Source organism: Polypterus senegalus, chromosome 6 (genome assembly GCF_016835505.1).
Source record: "Polypterus senegalus isolate Bchr_013 chromosome 6, ASM1683550v1, whole genome shotgun sequence".
Taxonomy (NCBI): Eukaryota; Metazoa; Chordata; class Cladistia; order Polypteriformes; family Polypteridae; genus Polypterus; species Polypterus senegalus.
The window spans coordinates 65104926-65127285 of NC_053159.1; the positions used below are offsets into that span (position 1 = coordinate 65104926).

The 22360-nt window shown below is 39.2% G+C and overlaps 1 protein-coding gene across 7 annotated transcripts in view; it reads right to left on the reverse strand.

Moving 5' to 3' along the window:
• kcnab2a (potassium voltage-gated channel, shaker-related subfamily, beta member 2 a) overlaps window positions 1-22360 on the reverse strand; it is a 363257-nt gene that overhangs the window by 215456 nt on the left and 125441 nt on the right. For 5 of the 7 annotated variants that reach the window (XM_039756178.1, XM_039756173.1, XM_039756174.1 and 2 more), the window contains exons 2-3: window positions 13609-13746; window positions 12405-12446 (exon numbers count right to left, since the gene is read on the reverse strand). In XM_039756178.1, coding sequence (XP_039612112.1) covers window positions 12405-12446; window positions 13609-13685 — 119 coding nt within the window. In that variant the 5' untranslated portion in view covers window positions 13686-13746. Of the gene's footprint in view, window positions 1-6622; window positions 6856-12404; window positions 12447-13608; window positions 13747-22360 lie in introns of those variants that run through there. The other 2 variants (XM_039756179.1, XM_039756171.1) reach the window with 2 other exon arrangements.

The window sequence follows — 22360 nt, forward strand, 5'->3', positions numbered from 1 at the left end:
ACATTCTAAATTTATTCTCTGACATTTTCTCTCCAGTGACTGAAATATACTGCTTCTGATCAATGCTAAAAATAAAAATGTAAACATTATTATAGGTGCCATTGAATTATTGTTATTATATCCAGGATATTTTAAGTTAAACAAATTCTTTAAAGCTGTTTTTGTAAAAAGATACTTTTTAAACTTTGAGAATTACTCTGTTACGTTTGTAACATTTGCTACTAAGTATTGTATCTGCATGATTAGCTGTTTAAAAACTTAAGAGTCAAACAATTCAATTTTCAAATGTCACAAAATGCTAGTGCTTTTAATTTTCCAAATCTAACTCTAACTCAAATCTGCTTTTGTTTTACATTTGTCCCAAATTTTAAGTTTCCTATGAGAAATTATACTTATCAGTTTTATATTAATCAACTGTTTAATAACTCATGTAAAACACGCTATGTTGTGCTGTTTTCAAATTATCTTATATGACTGATAATACTTTGTTATTGCTTAGCCCATGTATTAATCTGGAATTAGAATATTAAATGGATTGACGTTACCTGCAATGAAACTGGAAAACTGCATTTGCCAATGTACCTCTCAAATACATATATTTTAGGGGTTGTACTGATGAACATTAGTTTGGATACAAAAAAACAAATTTAGACATTGTATATTCATATCTGAGCATAACCTCAGTGCTCTATGCTTCAAGACACTAAATAAATTTAATTTTGGAATTAACAAATGGAACAGCTATTTTCACCACCAATGTAGACAAGTCAGAGAGCCACTTCATCTAAAACTTGTCTCAATTTTTACATGTAGTTAGTACCATTATGATACTGGAATTTTTTAACAACTTGGTACCGAAGTATCAGTTCTTCTGACATCCCTACTTGCAAATACAAATACTGTGACCAAGCTAGAACTTAATGAAACAGGCACTTTTGATAGATTTTTAGATTACCATTTTTGTATTGGCCATAACATCTTTGCTGAATTGCATTCTGCTTGTCACTAGAAGTGGAAAGGACATAGGCTGGCAATGTTACTGACTGCAAAGAAGTAATACTTTGGGGAAATAATGCAGATTATTTGTAAAATAACAAAATTATAACTGTGAAATAACATTTACGTTTAAAATTTAAACCACTGCAATTAGCTTCTGTAGCACTGGGGCTGAAAACAATCTCTTACAAAGAACAGTGGTAAGTATCTTCACAGTTAGTCAATGCAAGATGGCATAACAGGTTTTCACAGAAAGGCATTCTTCATCTGTTGGCTGTTTTTGGATGTGGGAAGCACAAACCAGTGTGTTTCTTTGTGCCGGTCCCAAGCCCGGATAAATGGGGAGGGTTACATCAGGAAGGGCATCTGGTGTAAAATTTTGCCAAATCAATATGCAGACAACAATACACATTTCCTTACCGGATCAGTCGAGTCTCGGGTTAACAACGACCGCCACCAGTACCGTTAGTCAACAGGGTGCTTGCGGAAATTGGGCTACTGTTGGATGAAGAAGAAGGAGAAGAAGGGGGGGGGGAGAGAGACGTGTCCAGAGGCAGGAGGAGAGGAGAAAAGTAAAGAGAGTGGAACCGAGGGTAGGGACTTTGAATGTGGGCAGTATGACTGGTAAGGGGAGAGAGTTAGCTGATATGATAGAGAGAAGGAAGGTTGAAATATTGTGTGTGCAAGAGACTAAATGGAATGGGAGTAAGACCAGGTGGATCGGAGGTGGATTCAAATTGTTCTATCATGGTATGGATGGGAGGAGAAATGAAGTAGGGGTTATTCTGAAGGAACAGTATGTCAAGAGTCCTTTGGAGGTGAAAAGAGTGTCAGACACAGTAATGATTATGAAGCTGGAAATTGGAGGTGTGATAATGAATGTTGTTAGTGCATATGCCCATCAAGGTTGGTGGGCAATGGGTGAGAAAGAAGATTTTTGGAGTGAGTTTGATGAAGTGATGAACAGTGTACCCAAGGGACAGAAAGTGGTGATTGGAGAGGATTTCAATGGACATGTTGGTGAAGGGAACACAGCAGGAGGTGATGGGTTGATATGGTGTCAAAGAGAGGTAGATAGAAAGTCAGAGGACATGGCTATGGTGAGTACATATTTTTAGAAGAGGGAGGAACATGGCTATGGTGAGTACATATTTTTAGAAGAGGGAGGAACATAGGGTGACGTACATGAGTGGAGGAAGATGCACACAGGTAGATTACATCCTACGCAGAAGAGTCAATCTGAAGGAAAATGAAGACTGCAAAGTGATGGTAGGGGAAAGTGTAGTTAAGTAGCATAGGATGGTGGTCTGTAGGATGACGTTGGAGATCAAAAAGAGGAAGAGAGTGAGGGCAGAGTCAAGGATTAAATGGTGGGAGTTGAAAAAGGAAGACTGCATGGTTGAGTTTAGGGAGGCGGTGAGTCAGGCGATGGGTGGCAGTGAAGACTTACTAGACAGCTGGGAAACTACAGCAGATGTAGTAAGGGTGACAGCATGAAGGGTGCTAGGCGTGACATCTGGAAAGAGGAAGGAGGAAAAGGAAACCTGGTGGTGGAATGAGGAAATACAGAAGAGTATACAGAGAAAGAGGATGGCAAAGAAGTGGGATAGTCAGAGAGATGCAGAAAGTAGACAAGAGTACAAAGAGATAAGGCGCAAGGTGAAGAGAGAAGTGGTGAAGTCTAAAGAAAGGGCGTATGATGAGTTGTATGAGAGGTTGGACACTAAGGAGGGAGAAAAGGACCTGTACCGATTGGCAAGACAGAGGGACCAAGCTGGGAAAGATGTGCAGCAGGTTAGGGTGATAAAGGATAAAGATGGAAACGTACTCGCATGCGAGGAGAGTGTGTTGAGCAGATGGTAAGAGTATTTTGAGAGGCTGATGAATGAATAGAACGAGAGAGAGAAGAGGTTGGATGATGTGGAGATAGTGAATCAGGAAGTGCAACGGATTAGCAAGAATGAATAAGGACAGCTATGAAGAGGATAAAAAATGGAAAGGCCGTTGGTCCAGATGGCATACCTATGGAAGCATGGAGGCGTTTAGGAGAGATGGCAGTGGAGTTTTTAACCAGATTGTTTAATGGAATCTTGGAAAGTGACAGGATGCCTGAGGAGTGGAGAAGATGTGTACTGGTGCCGATATTTAAGAATAAGGGGGATGTGCAGGACTGCAGTAACTACAGGGGAATAAAATTGATAAGCCACAGCATGAAGTTATGGGAAAGAGTAGTGGAAGCTAGGTTAAGAAGTGAGGTGATGATTAGTGAGCAGCAGTATGGTTTCATGCCAAGAAAGAGCACCACGGATGCAATGTTTGCTCTGAGGATGTTGATGGAGAAGTTCAGAGAATGCCAGAAGGAGTTGCTTTGCGTCTGCTTGGAAAAAGCATATGACAGGGTGCCTCGAGAGGAGCTATGGTATTGTATGAGGAAGTCAGGAGTGGCAGAGAAGTATGTAAGAGTTGTACAGGATATGTACGAGGGAAGTGTGACAGTGATTAGGTCTGCGGTAGAAGTGATGGATGCATTCAACGTGGAGGTGGGATTACATCAGGGATCGGCTCTGAGCCCCTTCTTATTTGCAATGGTGATGGACAGGTTGACAGACGAGATTAGACAGGAGTCCCCATGGATTATGATGTTTGCTGATGACATTGTGATCTGTAGCGATAGTAGAGAGCAGGTTGAGGAAACCCTGGAGAGGTGGAGATATCCTCTACAGAGGAGAGGAATGAAGGTCAGTAAGAACAAGACAGAATAAATGTGTGTAAATGAGAGGGAGGTCAGTGGAATAGTGAGGATGCAGGAAGTACAGTTGGCGAAGGTGGATAAGTTTAAATATTGGGATCAACAGTACAGAGGAATGGGGATTGTGGAAGAGAGGTGAAGAAGGCAGGCAGGGTGGAATGGGAGGAGAAGTAATTTGTGACAGACGGGTATCAGAAAGAGTGAAAGGGAAGGTCTACAGGACGGTAGTGAGGCCAGCTATGTTATATGGGTTGGAGACGGTGGCACTGACCAGAAAGTAGGAAACAGGACTGGAGGTGGCAGAGTTAAAGATGCTAAGATTTGCATTGGGTGTGACGAGGATGGATAGAATTAGAAATTAGTACATTAAAGGGTCAGCTCAAGTTGGACGGTTGGGAGACAAAGTCAGAGAGGCGAGATTGCGTTAGTTTGGACATGTGTAGAGGACAGATGCTGGGTATATTCGCAGAAGGATGCTAAGGACAGAGTTGCCAGGGAAGAGGAAAAGAGGAAAGCCTAAGCGAAGATTTATGATGTGGTGAGAGAGGACGTGCAGGTGATGGGTGTAACAGAACAAGATGTAGAGAACAGAAAGATATGGAAGAAGATGACCCGCTGTGGCAACCCCTAACAGGAGCAGCCGAAAGAAGTAGAAGAAAGACTATAAAAAAGAAGGCTTACAAAGTAAAACCATAATGACTTGGGGGTTATGCAGCAAAAAAGCAAAACACAACAAGGAGAAAATTGCCTAGGCAGAGTATGACAGTTCTATGGGTTTAACTGTACATTTTATGGATTACATTTTGCAACATGAAGCTACATGTTTTATTTTATCATCCATCAACACTTATTATCCATTTATTCTGGAAAAAGATTCGAGTTATGTCTAGTTTATCCACATTGTGATTTTCTTTCATTTTTAGTTAGCTAGTTAAAAATTTAAATGATAGAAGATTTTTATGTATATCAAAATAACTGAAAAAGTGTACCTGAGTGAACAACATTTATTATTTAATAAAAAAAAAACTTATTCAGCATCCATTGATACTCTGCAAAAAAATGTTAACATTCACTAATTTTGATATCAGTTAAAGGGAAATGTAGAGATGGTTCTGTGAATATTTCAGCAAATAATCAGGGATGTGTTAGGCCAATTGATTAGCATCCGCTTTCAACAGGAGGGTTCTCAATATGCAGATTCTACATGTACTTTATACATCAATCAAAAATGTTCCTCAATGATTCTGGAAAACATTAGTAGTGCCTACAAATAAGAAAATAATTGCAAAAGAATTTGTAAAGTTCTGTGACTGAAATACAGCAAGAGGGAAAATTTGGAAACAATAAATATGAGGACATTTGAGAGTCTGCCCTATAATGGTTGTCCTATTAAAATTACTGCCAAAAGCAAAAGCAAAATAATCAACAAAGTTGCCAGAAACAACAACAACATTATTTAGGAGTCTGCAGGCCTAATTCATAACTCCAAAAAAAAAACAAGCAGCAATGTTTACAAATAAAATCAAAAAACCAACCCAGTGATTATAACCTTCATATGAACCTCACGGTCAACTGTGTTGCGTTAGCAAAATAAAATTGTCCACATTAATCCTACAGGAAAGCATGTAAGAAAAAAAAGAACCTCTCCAAAGCTGTCATTTGGGGTTTCATTTACCCAACTAAAAAGAAGACTAAGAATAATTGATAAAAGCTTTAGAGTACAGCACAAACTAAGTAGAATACTGTATATCCCAAGCTCCCAAGAAGATACAGGGGCCTGATTTATTTAGATTCAGAACCTCCATAATAATATACTTTCTTGTAATTTACAAATGCATAGCAGAGGGTTAAGACACAGGAGTTATTTGTACCAGGTTAACAAACTATTTCCATGAAATGGCTCTTCATAGAACAGCTGCATTACCTTCTCAAACTGCATTTAATATAGTAATCACAAAGTGCATATTTTTACTTTTCACTCCTTTTATTTTAACTTTTACCAAGCATTGAAATTTCTGTTATCAAGGTTTCATTATTAATCAAAATTCAGTGTCAGGTACAGTATGGGGACTATTATGGTAATATATTTAATTCAGGTAAGCTATCATGAAGACAAATAATGTATATTTAAATAATTATTTATGATCAGGTCTGGTGAAAAACAACCCTTAGACATTTTCTCCATATTTCCTACAGTATCCATTCTAACCTAACCAGACAGAATGTTCTTTTTGGTAGAAAAGAAAAAACAAAAAATAACTACACACAGAACATTAACTTTGACCTTCTTTCATGATTCAACACGTTAAAATACTGGAATAAATTAACCAAAAGGGTCAGATTTTCAAAATACATAATGCATAAATCAGAAATTATTACAGTCTTCTAAGGTCAAAATGCAGAATATGAAGAAAGGACATATAGAGTTGCAGTATACTAATACCGTATATCTAAGGGAGAATGAGAGTGGTGAAACTGTACATACAGAACATTTTGTAACATGTGCACAAACAAGAACTTTACATATAATAAAACAAAGATCTGTAATTGAGAAATGAACATGTGATGCAACAGTAATACAAGGCACACAGAATAGATATTACCCATTTACAGTATAAGCACATAAAAGAAAAATCCATATACTACTACATTTACAGTGGCAATAGCTTTTCTCAGGAACTGAGCAAAAATAAGAGACATTCTATGATTACACATGAAAACATTTATCTATCGTTTTATAAAAAGGTTTAATTACAGAAATATTTTCTTTGAGCAGACTATTCTCAGTAATGAGCATCTTTATAGCCAAGACCCAAGAAGCAAGAAATCCTGGAGAGGACAGAACACCTTTACATTTGCCTTATGCTGATCTCTTACCTGTATTTCATACCAGTTTGGTAAGCCACGCAGTCTTCGAAGGACAGCCCATTCATGCGAAGGAATTCCTCCATATTCTTGGTCTGTGCTGCTGCTCGCACTTCCCGAAGGCGTTGCAGTTCAATAACATCAGTATGGCGTGGCTGGTTCAACCCCAAGTCTGAGTGGTAACGGTTGATGCCACTACGCAGGCTTTCGCTATATGACATGGACAGCATCTTGCTGCTGCCGCTGCCCGATCTGGGAATCTGCAGGTTTTCAGTAAGAAGACTCTGTTTATGGTTTGAGGCCTGTCTGCCCACTCTAGATCCGCCCCTGACCTCACTAAAACTAACTCTATGCGTGCCAAACATTATACAACATCATGCCAGAGAACGCTAACAAATGATAAGCCAAGTGGCATCTCTTTAAATAAAGGCCAGCTTAAAAAAGCTGCCCACCCCTGGCTGCCCTACTACAGCAAAACATGTGGCTTTGCATCCTGTAACAAGAGCTGACTACACTCTGAAGCACCATGATCTCAGTATGACAACAAAGACAATGGGCATGCACAATTGATACGATCTCTTTCATATAAACAGTGAACATATGATATGCAAAACAGCCAAAATTTCAAAGCTACTTCGGCAAGGAACCCATAAAAGCTGGAAGAGCCAAGGCATGTAGCGTAATAAGGGAGAGGTAGCATAAGGGGTGGGGAAGACATGTGGAGTAGACGTTAGAAGAACGGTATGTCAAGCCTTTGGGGATCAGGCCAGACCTTATTACTCTTTATTCCCATTAAAGCTGCCTGTTAACTTGCAAGTGGCAAAAATAGCTATGATGAATCACCCGCCTAGTCACAGAAACAAGAAGTTGAACCCAGCATGGGATCCACAGAAAGCAAACATCTCCTTCAAAGCCACCAATTAATAAATCTTTTACTCGTTATTAACGAACACAGGAAGGCATAAAGCACATTTACTGTAAAGCTCTGTCATTTGTCTCCTGTAACTTTTGCAATATATTTTAAAACTATTGTTTTCTATTTTTTTGCTTCAGTACATCACAGCAATCTTTTTGGTGAAACATGGTGCACCTTGCTATAAACATTTTAAACAATGTTAATTAGAGAAACTTCTGTTTGGTCAAATAATGCAACATTGGTAAGACAAACTGCCCACACAGGAAGCTACAGTTAATACAAGTTTTACTGAAAGAACTTGGAGTAATGCCTTTGCAGGTTTTAATTCAGCCACAGATAGTTAGAACCTAAAAAATGGCTACTGCCTACTACCAACCTTGCAATAGACCAACACACTGTAAACCAGCCAAGTACAGTAGTATCACACATGAAAATGTAATCTTTAACTGTACTTGCACATTCTTGGTAAGTTCACAGAGTTTACAGGTTTGAAACTAGAAACTAATTTCTGTCTTTTATTGCACTAGTCAAGCCTCACTGTGCTTCCTGGAGCTCTGTTGAAAATATTAATTGAGGAGTATGAACTTTTATTGATCTTGTTTTAAAACAATGTCATATCTTCAGCCGATTTTTCCAATTTCTGAAAATTAATATTGTTATGGATATAATGTGAAAATAAAACTGAAAAAGTCTTTTCTAATGTGTTTACCACATTCTGAAAAGAGATCACTTTCAAAGTGCCTGTAGAAGTAGATAAATTCTCATTACATAGACTCTAAAAAGTTAGAAACTGCGTAAATGTTTATATGTGCTCTCTCTATACCTGTATATATTTATATTTTATATATATTTTTGTATATTATATAAATATACACTGTATATATATATATATATATATATATATATATATATATATATATACTGTATACACACACACACACATATATATATATACATACATATTAGGAGTTGTCATCTGAGTATAATAATTAGACATACAGGAATCAAAGGCAATATGTAAATAAGTCACAGCAGCAAACAACTTTGTTAAATTTCAATATGTAGGTTAAATTTAAAAGCACTGATTTTGTTAAGTGCAAAAATGTCACAAAGTCCAATTAAATACTTTCAACTTAATATAAGAAAATTTTCATTAAGAGAGTTGCTGCAATGAAAACCTGTTGCCACCATGGATCTCATGAGGTCATTCTGAGTGTCACCACAATAGTGAAATGCTGTAGGCTTAGCTAAACTATACTTTATATAGTTCTACCTGTTGAATGCGATGACAGTCTATGGAGAAAGTGGAATAATGGCTTAAAAGACACATAGTATGGGTTACAAAGTGGCAGGAGTATAAAAAAAGAGAAAAGGAAACATACAAATTTATATATCTTTTAAAAATTGTTTTACTATACAAATTACCATTTACCAAGCTAAATGAAGTCAACTGAAAAGGGAAATGCGTAATAGATCTCGTCCCTAAATATCAAATTTAAAAATAAAATGTATTAAAAATCTGTGGTCTGCCAAGGGCTGATTTATTTTAGGTAATATTTTGTAAATTGAAGGAAAATAAAAAAAAATCTTCTAGTATTTTGGTTACTTGCTTAACATTAAAGTAGAAAACATCAGCAGACATAAAACATTAAACAATATAATTTTCCTTCCACAACCCAAAGACATATAAGGCCATGTGGTGCTTCAAAATTCACTTAACATCAGTGAATATGGGTGTGTAAAGGAGTATCACCTAGTTGGTTTGTGTCATGTGCCTGAGAGGATGGGCTCAGGTTTTTCGCCAATTGTAATGGTTATGGAAAAGGATGGATATTATTTTTATCCTACGTTGAGTAAAACATATATGTGTGTGTGTATGCACAGTGTACACACACACACTCATACGAATACATGCGTTTATCTACTACACATATATTTTTCATTACTTTATATACTATGCATGCCTCTTTCTACCTCTCTCTAACATAAATATTAAGAAAAATTAACAATTGGTCTATATTTACCAATATCTTATACATTTATTCTTGTCCTGGCTTAGTTCCATGTACTGTAAATCTCCTGACATTAACCACAGTAATTTTGATTAATACCATATAACCATATTTTATATTGCCCATCATTTTCCTCAAATAACAAAAAAATAAAAAAAACATAGGCCACTAGATATTAGTAATCGGGAGAAACAGTTAAAACAGAAATGGGTGATGTTAAAAATGACACAAAGAAAGAGCCACTCTAATGCCGCCACTATGTAATATGCCTAATTAACATCTAAATATTGATGCTGAAAAAGCCAGTCTATATACATCAGTGTTAACATGTCTTCTAAGCTTCAGTGTCAAGCTTAGTAGTCAGTGCTAATGGCCAGGCCACTGGCCAGCATACGCACTGTTTCGTAATAAAGATAGATTGATTGATGGGCTTGAATATTTTAACTGCTCACCTCACCAATGAAGACAGTCAAACACTGAGTTCTCCAAGAAGAGGAGTCACTAAATGCCTGCACAATCTCTTAAAAAAAAAAAAAAAGAAAAAAAAAGTTGAACCCCAAACACATAATTGTTGAAAAAATATAAAAACGTACAACTTAGACTCAGTTTATCAAATCTTACAGATCAATTTTGGGGTTTGAGTAAAAAAAAAAACTACACAATACTTATCATAACTGTCATCCTTGAATAGAAGCTATAATCAGATTTATATACAAACTACCATGCTGTTGTATAATCACCACCTCATTAATGAAAGATTACTTTCAACCTGTTTCATATGTGTCCACAAATTAGCCACATTGCTAGTTGTTCACATAATCACTAACTCTCAGCTTAGAAAACTGCCATGGCACGCACACTAAAACCCTTCAACTACTCACCCTCTTTCCTGGAGAGCGGCTCATGAAAGGAGTACCTAGCTCTTAGACCAAATAGATAGGAGGGCGCTGATATGATTTTAAAGGGTGTGTTCATGGTCTGGCGTATAAGTGCATTAGCAAATAAATGACAGCTTCCGCATACAGTTTTGCAGAGGAAGTCCACTTACAGCTCATCAGAGTAGCTACCCTCCTTCTGCAGACCACAGCAGATCAGAACACTTAAATTATTCAAAGCCACTTCTCCACTAAAAGCTTAAAACTATAGCTTACTTCAAGCAAGACTGGTATGACCACTGTGGCGGCTTAAAGAACCCTTAAAATTACCCACACCACAGGATTTCAATAGTTTTATGAACACCTAGGACTCCCAGTAGATCACTGCCTTGGTTAACCCTGAATTGTTTGTGCCCTCCCTCTTTACCAGTCAATTTAAGATTATAAAGCACTAAATGTTTTACCAGGGCTATTTTGCAGTAAAAATGTGAAAGAATGTAAAACATCCTGAGAACTAAGCAGCACTTTGAAAAGATTTGTAAATATAAAAAGAAGAGTTCATGTTCTTTAGTATACCTCAACTGACTGCATATTTTTTGTCTAATTGTCTTCTTTTATTGTGACAACTGGCAACAAACTAAACACACAGAGAGGCATTTTTTTCTACAGAGAAAAGGTAGACAGGTTGGGTCAAATGATTTCAGTCAGATGCTCTGTGTAATGTATAGGGTGGTCCAGATCTAATTATGCAATTTTCATTACGCTATAACTTATTAAGTTTATTACATAGAAAATCACCCGAAAACTCCTGGACCATCGAGAAATGTGCGAATTAACGACATGACGAATCGTCTTTGTGCCAAACTGGAATTGTCCCCGCATAAATCAAAGTCATCCAGATGATCTGGATCTGCATAATTAGAACTGAACCACCCTGCATTATCACTACTATTATTTTACCTTAAAAAGCATTCAAAAACAACTGTGTTTGAATCATTGTCTACTTCCTGAATATATGGAGTTTGCATTTTTTTCTATGTTGTGTGTGATTATTTTTCTCTGGGTAATCTTGATTTCCTCCAGCATTACAAAAACAAGCATGTTATTTACCTGGCAATTCTTAATTGACCTAAGGGTGAATGTAAGTGTGGGCGTGTGTGTTGACATTCTGTCCAGGGTTGATTTCTGGATTGCACGGGATGCTGCCAGGAAAGACCAAAATTAAGCTGTCAATGTTTAATATGAGTAGTTTTTACTCATATTAAGTAAAAACAACTATGTTAAAAATGCTTGTTTTTTACATCAGGGTTTATTTTATCATTAAAAATTGTTTGCATCTGCTACAATACTTAAAGATTAAAAAGCAATAACATACACAGTGTTTTGCAAGGATACTGAAATAAAAAGAATAATGAAAAATGACCACAAACTGGTGAGTGTTATTTGTGAGAGTCTGCTCTGCCCTTTTACTACAGGCACATTTCAAACAAAGTCTATCTTTCAAATATACTCTCAAATGAAAATGGTTTACATCATCTCATCCCATCCCACATAGAACTAATATATAACACAGAAGTTCAACAGTGAAAGCATTAAACATATTGAACATAATGGAATCTTTTTAACATTTCATCCACTGTTATAGTAAATGTACAAACAGTATTATTAAATAGTAACTCAAAACGAAGTAGATATCCCTTCAACAAAAATACATATTGAACTGTGGAAGAGAGCAGCAGCATTTTTGCCAGTTATAATCAAGTATTTAAAATGCATCTTTATGCTCTTTCTAAGCTGGCTTTTAAAACTGTATTCAAATGAAGGAATTATTTAGTCCTGATAAGAAACAACCATTATGACAAAGGCAGAAGTATGTAGCAGAGTAAGATGATCTGTTTTTCAAGCAGTCCAGCAAAAAATAATAAACACACAAACACATGCATATTCAAAGACTGCATCAGACTTTATTATCAGAGAAAGCAAACGGGTACCTGTAAAACTGCAGTTGCCTTTTAGGGCTCCCATAACGAGCACTGTGCCCAGTAAGATACAGAAGAGAGGGATGTGGAATAAAAGGAGAGTGATGAGTCAGGTGGGGAGGGTGGGTTAGGGTGAGACAGAGAGGAAATAAGAAAGTTGGTGAGAGAAACAGAAAAGCAAAGCAATAATTAAATTAATGAGACAACACACAAGTTTTCCAGTAGGTAAACCCCCTCCCTCAAACTAAAGACAATTTTTACAGAAATATTTTAACTGATATTATTTAGAGGCATGTGGAGAAATAAGCCCATGCTGAGGTCATACAGAAGCCAAGCTCTAACTCTTAATTTAAGTTTTGTTAAATAGTAATTTAAATCACTGAAGATTTACAATGTGGCACAGTTTAGGAAATTCCCATTGAGATGGTATTTGGTATTTATTAAGAATAAAGTAAAACAATTTTAAAAGGCGTAACATGGAATCTTAAGACTGGCTGATCTAGAAGATAACTTTGCAAAATTAAGTAACTAATGTCAATACAAGTTTACTCCTTCCACAGATGAAGCAGTAAAGATAGGCACAAAAAATGAAGTAGAACAACACTGACATCTTGTGGGGGTAGATCCTTTTCATTTAAAAAGATCTACAGTATACAGAAATTAGAGATCAGGCTAACACACAAGAGCAATTACAAAAAATGTAAACCCCAAAAGAAGCAATCACTTTGTTTAATGCAACATTATAAGTAAATAAAGGTACAGATTACAGGTGACCAATCCAATAAATGTAGCTCATGCGGGTGATTTCTAGACTTAGTAGCTACATAACACCTGTGCCATTTTCCTTACCACTAAGTACTTCAAGTGCAATAGTTTTCTTTTAATTTATAGCAGAATTGTGGCTGCCAAAATAAGCTATAAAATTATTTAATGACATTACAGTGAAGGACAGTTCACTACTTAAATTGGGAACTGGACAGGTCATCACTCACTAAACTTCCCAAATCCATTGAAATAGAAATAGTTAGTACTAGTAATAGTTAGTTAGTTAAATGATTGTCATACTTTTTCAATAAACCAGAACACCCTCTGTAAATTATTTTTCTCCAGAAGTTCGGCAAGTATGCTACTGAATCTCCTACAAGCCGTTATTCCTGTACTTCAAAATCACACATGTATCACAAATATAGACTTACACATTTGAGTATCCCTTTACCTGTAAATCATGCCTGGGGAGCCAGTTTGTCGCAGTGAGAGTCGAGCTGGGGAGTCAGTGGTTGATTCAGGATACATGGAGATAGCACACTCTTTCAGATACCTAGAAGCTGATTCACACTCTCACTTGGCAAGATTTCTGTTTAAAACAAACAAACAAAAACAGCTTTGCTTCAACAGAAGTCCAAGAACTAGTGATTGAAAAGACACTTAGTTACATACTTTCCAGCTTGCATTTAGAACCACAAAGTTTAACCCAATGTCTGCACTCCTTATTCTGACAATCAATAAAGGGTGAAAGGATTCACAAATACACATGAAAATTTTTTTTTCTCTAATCACCCGAATAAATTCAGTGAAAACCACTTTTACTTTACTTCATCAACCTCTGATTCAGAACTACACATCAGCTTGGGCTTCAAACACTACTTGCTTTTCAACCATGCTTACCTGTTTTTGTTTTAAAGGGACAGCAGTAAGAATTTTCCTGCAAAATGGGCAACAATCAATTACTGTACTTCAGTCACATAATTAAAACTATCAGCTCATGTACACCTTTGAAAATGTTCTTCTTATTCCTATGTTCATTCAAGCATTGTTTCTCTTTACAAGGTTATTAAGCAATGATCAGCAACACTACTTATTATTAATTTAAGCTCTCCTTATTCATAAAAATAATTATTTATTTCTCTCCAATTGCCACATTTCTGTCCTTCATATATTCTATTCATAAAGAATTATCAAGTAAATTCCATTTTTGTCCAATCAAGATGTGGTTCTTGATTCTATATCCTGTGGTATCTTGCACCAAGATGTCAGCACCAGATCCTACAAGTTGCAAGGTGGGGCCTCCATGAATTGTAGTTGTTTTTCCAGCACATCCCATAGATCGAGGGGCCAAATCCGATTCTGGAGAGCTGCAGGTTTTTGTTTCAACCCAGTTACTTAATTAGAAGCCAATCCTCACTAATAACAGATCTTTTTTAATTTCATGGCTTCTTAGTGTTTTAACTCTACCATGTCAGTTCACTCTTATATCACAGATTTTTTTTCCCTTCCTAATGATACATGTATAATCCAAGTGATTTGAATACTAAAACAGATGAGAACTTTTCAATTCTTCACTTTCTTTTCAGTTTCCTTCTGAGTACTAAATTAAACCAAATAGTGCATGATGAATACACACAGGTGGAAATGGAGACAAGCTAAATGTAGAACTACTGGTTCCTTTGTCATTTACATCTTATTAATAATAAGGAGTCGTTAAAACAATGATTACAGCTGTTTAAGACTAAAATAAGCAATTAAGGGTTCAAAATTGTAACAAGTGAGACAACTAAAATGCAGAAAATATGTAGTTATGGGTAGGGAACCTTAACAAACAAGACCATTAAAATGAAGCATCAAAATGTCACTTTAGCAAGAAGTGCTTCATCAGCAATGAATGACTTCTCATGAAGCAATTCGGTTAGAACAAAAACTTGAAGCCACTGCAGCCCTCCAGGACTGACACTGCATTACCCTAATTTAAAGGGTCTGCGCCTTAAATAGCAAGTAAATTAAATTAAGTTAATTAGCAGCAAAACTAGTAAGTAATTAAGAAAATGATTGGAATGAAAACCTGTAGCCACTGTGGCTCTCCAGGATCGTAGTTGGCCACCCAGGCCATAGATGTTCGATTGAATTAAGATCTAGGGAATTTGGAGGCCAAGTCAACACCTTGAACTCTTTGTCATCTTCCTCAAATCATTACAGAACAATTTTTGCAGTGAGACTGGGCGCATTATCCTGCTGAATGAGGCTACTATCATCAGAGAATACCATTGCCATGAAGCAGTGTATGTGGGCTGCAACAATCTTTAGGTAGGTGGTACACATCAAAGTAGCAACGACATGAATGCTAGAACCCAAGGTTTCCCAGCAGAACATTGCCCAGAGCATCACGCTGTTTCCACTGGCTTGTCTTCTTTCCTTACTGCCTTCTACTGCGATCTCTTCCATAGGTAAACAACACACATGCATATGGCCATCTACATGACCTAAAATAAAACATCATTCATCAGACCAGGCCACCTTCTTCTAATGCTTCATCGTCCAGTTCTGACATTCATATGTCCATTAAGGGCACTTTTTCAATGGACTGGGGTCAGCATGTGCCCTCTGACTGGTCTGTGACTATGCAACCCCATACACAGAAAGAGAGATTGGACAAGACAGGCTAACTCATACATTCTCATACATACCAGGCTAAATTACAGTCTCTAATCAACCTAAAATACATATCTTTGGGATGTAGAAATAAAATAAAATTCACACGTTGTAGTGGAGAGTAAAAATTGATAATATCTAGTATATATAATATCTAGAATGTGATAATTAATTATATGTTGTCCCTAATGAACAAGTTTGGGCCATACTTTATTTTAATTTTCAAAGAATAATGTGTAAACTTGTAGTAAAAAGGCTGGATAAACCATTTCTTGCTTGGGGCATATTTAGGGCTCTCCAGGTTAGACAGATAAACTGACTTCTGCATGTAAATGGAAAATGAAAATCAAGGAAAGCTGGAAAATCCCATCAAGTCATCCCTGAATAAGGCTGGACTAGTCAAAAGGCATGAGACCTGAAGACAGAGAAGAGTCACTCTTTACTAGGGCTTATGCAATATGGTCTTAAATTGATCTTGTGATTGTTTTGACCTAAAATGAAATATAACCCCCAGATAACTCGTAATTTGCACCTAGGCAGGGGATTTTAAATCTTTTTAGAACCTAAATTAGAAAATCAGTACCGTACTGAGACCCAGAAAACCTATTATTATCATACTGATGTTAGAGCCATAAATAGATAAATAACAATGGCTATATTATAAAATAGTAAACATATTTGTTTCCTTTCAAGCATATTTTTTCACATGAATATTACTACAAAAGAAAAGTGAAAAGCAATCACACTGCTACTAAAACAAGAATTATAATGCAAAACATGGAATATTTTCCATAGGTATATCACAAATTGGCTCCAGCAGACCCCTGTGACCCTGTAGTTAGGATATAGCGTGTTGGATAATGGATGGATAGATGGTATATCACAACCAGTGTAAATGCTTCGTGTGAGCTTTAGTAAAGCTGAGAGAAACCAATTTTTGAATATGATGATTTTTGGAGAATATATGAATGATTGCTTAACTTAGTCAGTTGTTTCATGACACTGAATAAGTAGTCAAAACAAAATTAATTGTTTAAATAACATTAATAAAAAAACATGATTTTCAAATGAACTTCACCATTAACATTACATTTTTCTAAATGAGTTTACAAATGGTTCAACATAAACCACATTTCATTTAGCAATTCAACGAACTGAGTAAAAACAAGAGGCTAAATTATTGCTAAAAAATGTGGACGTGAGAGTTAGTAGGCTTTGAGCCCTAGGAACCAAGTTATCCAAACTATTCTACTGTATAACATTTCAATAATTATTTACCACTCTGTAGCTGATCATAAAAAGGTCATTACGATAGAAACTGATGAGAATTCATAATTGCAGAATTACAGTATTTGCCATAATTCTTGAGATATTATCAAAACTGTATTTGAGAGTTCCTCTAGAATGCCTCTTTTTCTTGCACAATTTGGCTCAAAAACTAGTCATTATACTGTCACTCGCCACCACCACCTACTCAAAGCATCATAAAGCTGCAACATTGATGGACTGAAAGCCAGAAGTCTACGTGACCATCAGCATCAAGTCCTTCCATGAGAACCATAAATACAAAGAGGACTGTCTGATTTATGTTAGGTAGATTGCCCAGAGGGGACTGGGCGGTCTCTTGGTCTGGAATCCCTACAGATTTTATTTTTTTTCTCCAGCCTCTGGAGTTTTTTTTTTGTTTTTTCTGGACACCCTGGCCATTGGACCTTACTTATTCTATATTAATTAATGTTGACTTATTTTTATTTTTTATTGTGTCTTCTATTTTTCTATTCTTCATTTTGTAAAGCACTTTGAGCTACATTTTTTTGTATGAAAATGTGCTATACTGTATAAATAAATGTTGTTGTTGTTGTTATCTTACAACAGTCTTAATTTTTGACTTAGTTTTTTTTACCATCCAGCCATTTTAACCCTAGACCGTCCTCAAGAAACTGTGGCACTCAGATACACACACAGACAGACACATACCCATCATTGAGATAACTATGTTTTCGGTATCAGGGGACCTTAACATGTTCACATCCATCGAAAACTAGATGTCAAAATTTGTGACGAATCTAAAGCTTTCACTCACTAGACGACAGGTTATGGTGGGAGAGGGCACAAACCAAAAATGACTCTTTACACTCTTTTGTGACAGGATAAATCTTAATGAAAAATACGGTGTACTATTCAGTTTGAAATGTTTAAGTCTACTGACTGACCTGTGATGAATGTCTACCATTTATCTCAACCTTTGGATATTTTATGGTATTCTTACAGTTCTGTACTGGAAATTGAGAAGGATGGCTGCAAGGGTTTTCAGGGCAGATAAGAAGGTATGTTTTAGAGGAATCTGTGAGCAAGTGACACAACATCTAAGGTCTAGTGACCTTACAGAGGAATCAAAGCATTACACACATCCAAATATGTTCCTTGGAGAGTCTCAATCAGGACAGGTGATGGAATGGTCCTTACGGATGACGCTGCAATTATAACCCACTGGTAAGGCTACTATGAGCAGCTGTTTAAAGCTGATCCTCCGGCTAGGACTTTGGACCACTCTGTGTCCACTGTTCTTGATGCCGATCCTCTAATTAGCTGTGAACCGTCTAATTGAGATTGCACAGGTGGTGAACCATCTGTGGGCTGGGAAGGCTGCACAGATCTGTGGCATCTGGGGTAAACTTTTCCAGTCTGGTGGTACAACTGTAATCCTTGTATTGCAAGCAATTTTTGCTTCCATTTGGGAGACGGGCAACACCCCAGCTGACTGGAAAATGGGACTTGTCATCCATAACTGGAATGGGAAGGGTGATCACCTGGATTACAGCAACTACAGGGGGATAACACTGCTCTCTTGACTGTGGTGGGTAAGGTGGTTGCTAGGGTCATCCTCAGTAGGATCTGTGATCACTTGCTCACATACAAGCAAATGGAGCAGTCTGGTTTTACACCAGTCTAGAAGTCTACCGTTGACCAGATCCTGGCAGTGAGAGTTCTCCTGGAGTGCAAACAAGAATATCGAGTTTCTTTGCAGCCTTTATCAATTTCCGTAAAGAGTTAGACTAAAATGATCGAATTGTGAACATCCTGAGACTTCAAAGGGTTCCCCCCTTCCCCCACAGTTGCTGAATATCATGGCCGACTTGTACACTGGTACTGTGAGTGCTGTGCAGAGTAGAGGCAGAACCTCTGTGTTTTTCCCAGTTGATTCTACGGTTCGTCAGGGGTATGTTCTTGAGAGGCAACGTGTGTCCCGTTCCCATGAGCTCATCTTCTGTAGGAGACCATGGCGGTCCGATCCTCGGCTACAGAAGCTGAAATGTCACTTCTCTGAAAGGGAAGGAGCCTGAGCCAATGCGTGAGGTCGAGAGGTTCCGGCTAGATATAGCTGGGCTCACCTTGACGCACAGCATGGACTCTGGAACCAACCTGCTTGAGAGGGGCTGCACTCAGGAGTTGCCCCCGGTGAGAGGCACCGAGCGGGTGTGGACATACTTATTGAACACCCCCCGACTTGGAGCCTGTTCATTGCAGGTCACCCCAGTAGACAAGAGGGTAGCCTCCTTCCACCTTCAGGTGGGGGGATGGGTCCTAACTGTTGTTTGTGCGTATGCGCCGAACAACAGTCTGAAGTACCCACCCTTTTTGGAGTCCCTGGAGGAGGTGCTGGAGGGCAAAACTTCTGGGGACTCCCTCGTTCTGTTGGAAGACTTCAGTGCTCACGTGGGCAATGACAGTGAGACCTGGACGGGCATGATCGGGAAGAATGCCCCTGCCCCATCTGAACCCAATTGGTGTTTTGTTATTGGACTTCTGTGCTCATCATGCATTGTCCATAACGAACACCATGTTCAAGCATGGGGTGTCCATATGTGCACCTGGCACCAGGACACCCTAGGCATCAGTTCGATGATTGACATCGTGGTTGTGTCGTTGGACTTGCGGCCACATGTCTTGGACACTTGGGTGAAGAGGGGGCGGAGCTGTCAACTGATCACCACCTGGTGGTGAGTTGGCTTCGATGGTGGGGGAGGATACCGGTTAGGCTTGGTAGGCCCATACGCATTGTGAGGGTCTGCTGGGAACGTCTGGCAGAGTCCCCGGTCAAAAGTAGCTTCGACTCCCACCTTCGGCAGAACTTTGACCACGTCCCGGGGGAGGTGGGGGACATTGAGTCCGAATGGGCCCTGTTCCGTGCCTCTATTGTTCAGGCAGCTGACCGGAGCTGTGCTGCAAGGTGGTCGGTGCCTGTCATGGTGGCAATCCCCGAACCCGTTGGTGAACACCGCCGGTGAGGGATGCCGTCAAGCTGAAGAAGGAGTCCTACAGGACCCTTTTCTCCTGTGAAACTCCGGAGGCAGCAAATAGGTACCGGCAGGCCAAGCGGAATGCGGCTTCGGTGGTTGCTGAGGCAAAAATTCGGGCGTGGGAGCAGTTTGGGGAGGCCATGGAGAACAACTTACGGACGGCTTCGAGGAGATTCTGGTCCACCATCCGGCATCTCAGAAGGGGAAAGTGGTGCAGTGTCGACACTGTGTATGGTGGGGATGGTGAGCTGCTGACCTCAACTTGGGACATTGTGTGTCGGTGGGGGGAGTACTTTGAAGACGTCCTCAATCCCTCTAACATGCCTTCCAATGAGGAAGCAGAGCCTGGGGACTCGGAGGTGGGCACTCCCATCTCATGGACTGAGGTCACCGAGGTGGTCAAAACACTCCTTGGTGGCAGGGCCCCGGGGGTGGATGAGATACACCCGGAGTTCCTCAAGGCTCTGGATGTTGTAGGATAGTCTTGGTTGACACGCCTCTGCAACATCGCATGGACATCAGGGACAGTGCCTCTGGATTGGCAGACTGGGGTGCTGGTCCCCCTATTTAAGAAAGGGGACCGGAGGGTGTGTTCAAACTACAGAGGAATCACACTCCTCAGCCGCCCTGGAAAAGTCTATTCGGGGGTCCTGGAGAGGAGGGTTTGTCAGATAGTCAAACCTCGGACTCAGGAGCAAAAGTGTGGTTTTTGTCCTGGTCACGGAACAGTGGACCAGTTCTACACCCTTGGCAGGATCTTGGAGGGTGCATTAGAGTTTGCCAACCAGTCTACATGTGTTTTGTGGAATTGGAAAAGGAGTTCAACCGTTTCCCTCGGGGAATCCTGTGGGTGGGTGCTCCAAGAGTATGGGGTACCAAATCCCTTGATAAGGGCTGTTCGGTCCCTGTACAACCGGTGTCAGAGCTTGGTCCACATTGCCGGCAGTAAGTAGAACCCATTTCCGATGAGAGTTGGACTCCACCAGGGTAGCCTTTTGTCACCGATTCTGTCCATAACTTTTATGGACAGAATTTCTAGGCGCAGCCAGGGTGTTGAGGGTGTCCTGTTTGGTGGGCTCAGGACTGGGTCACTGCTTTTTGCAGATGATGTTGTCCTGTTTGGTTCATCAGGTCATGATCTTCAGCTCTCTCTGGATCATTTTGCAGCCAAGTGTGAAGCGGCTGGGATAGGAATCAGCACCTCCAAATCCGAGACCATGGTCCTCAGCTGGAAAAGGGTGGAGTGCCCTCTTAGGGTTGGGAGTGAGATCCTGCTCCAAGTGGAGGTTTTCAAGTATCTCTGGGTCTTGCTCACGAGGGAGGAAGAATGGAGCGGGAGATCGACAGGCAGATCAGTGCAGTATCTGTCTGTCGTGGTGAAAAAGGAGCTGAGCTGTAAGGCAAAGCTCTTAATTTACCGGTCAATCTACATTCCTACCCTCACTTATGGTCATGAGCTGTGGGTAGTGAACGAAAGAACAAGATCGTGGATACAAGCGGCTGAAATGAGTTTCCTCCACAGGGTGACTGGGCTTTCCCTTAAAGATAGGGTGAGAAGCTCAGTCATCTGGGAGGAGCTCAGAGTAGAGCCACTGCTCCTCCCTCTGCATTGAGAAGAGTCAGATGAGGTGGCTCGGGCATTTGATCAGTATGCCTCCTGGACGCCTCCCTGGTGAGGTGTTCCAGGCACCTCTAACTGGGAGGAGGACCTGGGGAAGACCCAGGACACACTGGAGGGACTATGTCTCTCAGCTGGCCTGGGAATGCCTCGGGATTCCCCTGGAAGAGATAGTAGAAGTGACAGGGAAGTCTAGGCATCTCTGCTCAAGCTGCTGCCCCCGAGACCCAATCTCGGATAAGCAGAAGAACATAGATGGACGGATGTAATCATGTGACCACTGACAAAGTATGAGTGTTTTTAAGGTTCAAGTTAAGTAGCTGGAACTGTTTTTTGCAATATGGTAAGTCACTGCAGCTGTTACCTCCTTCCATCTGCTGTTTGTCCGCTTATACAGTATGCCACGTTAAACAGAAAAAGTTTCATGGAACTTTGCTTATCAGAAAGCTGTTTTACCAGGTAGACATAAGTGCACATAGCTAGGTCTGCATGTGCCAGGATAGCCTCTTCTTATAGTGTTTTATCTTTAGATGTTGTACTGCTTGAACTGTCATTCTAGGTAAAAACCAAACCATTTACGAACAGCTGAGCAATTTTTACCTCCTGGTATATGTGGTATTTGGGAC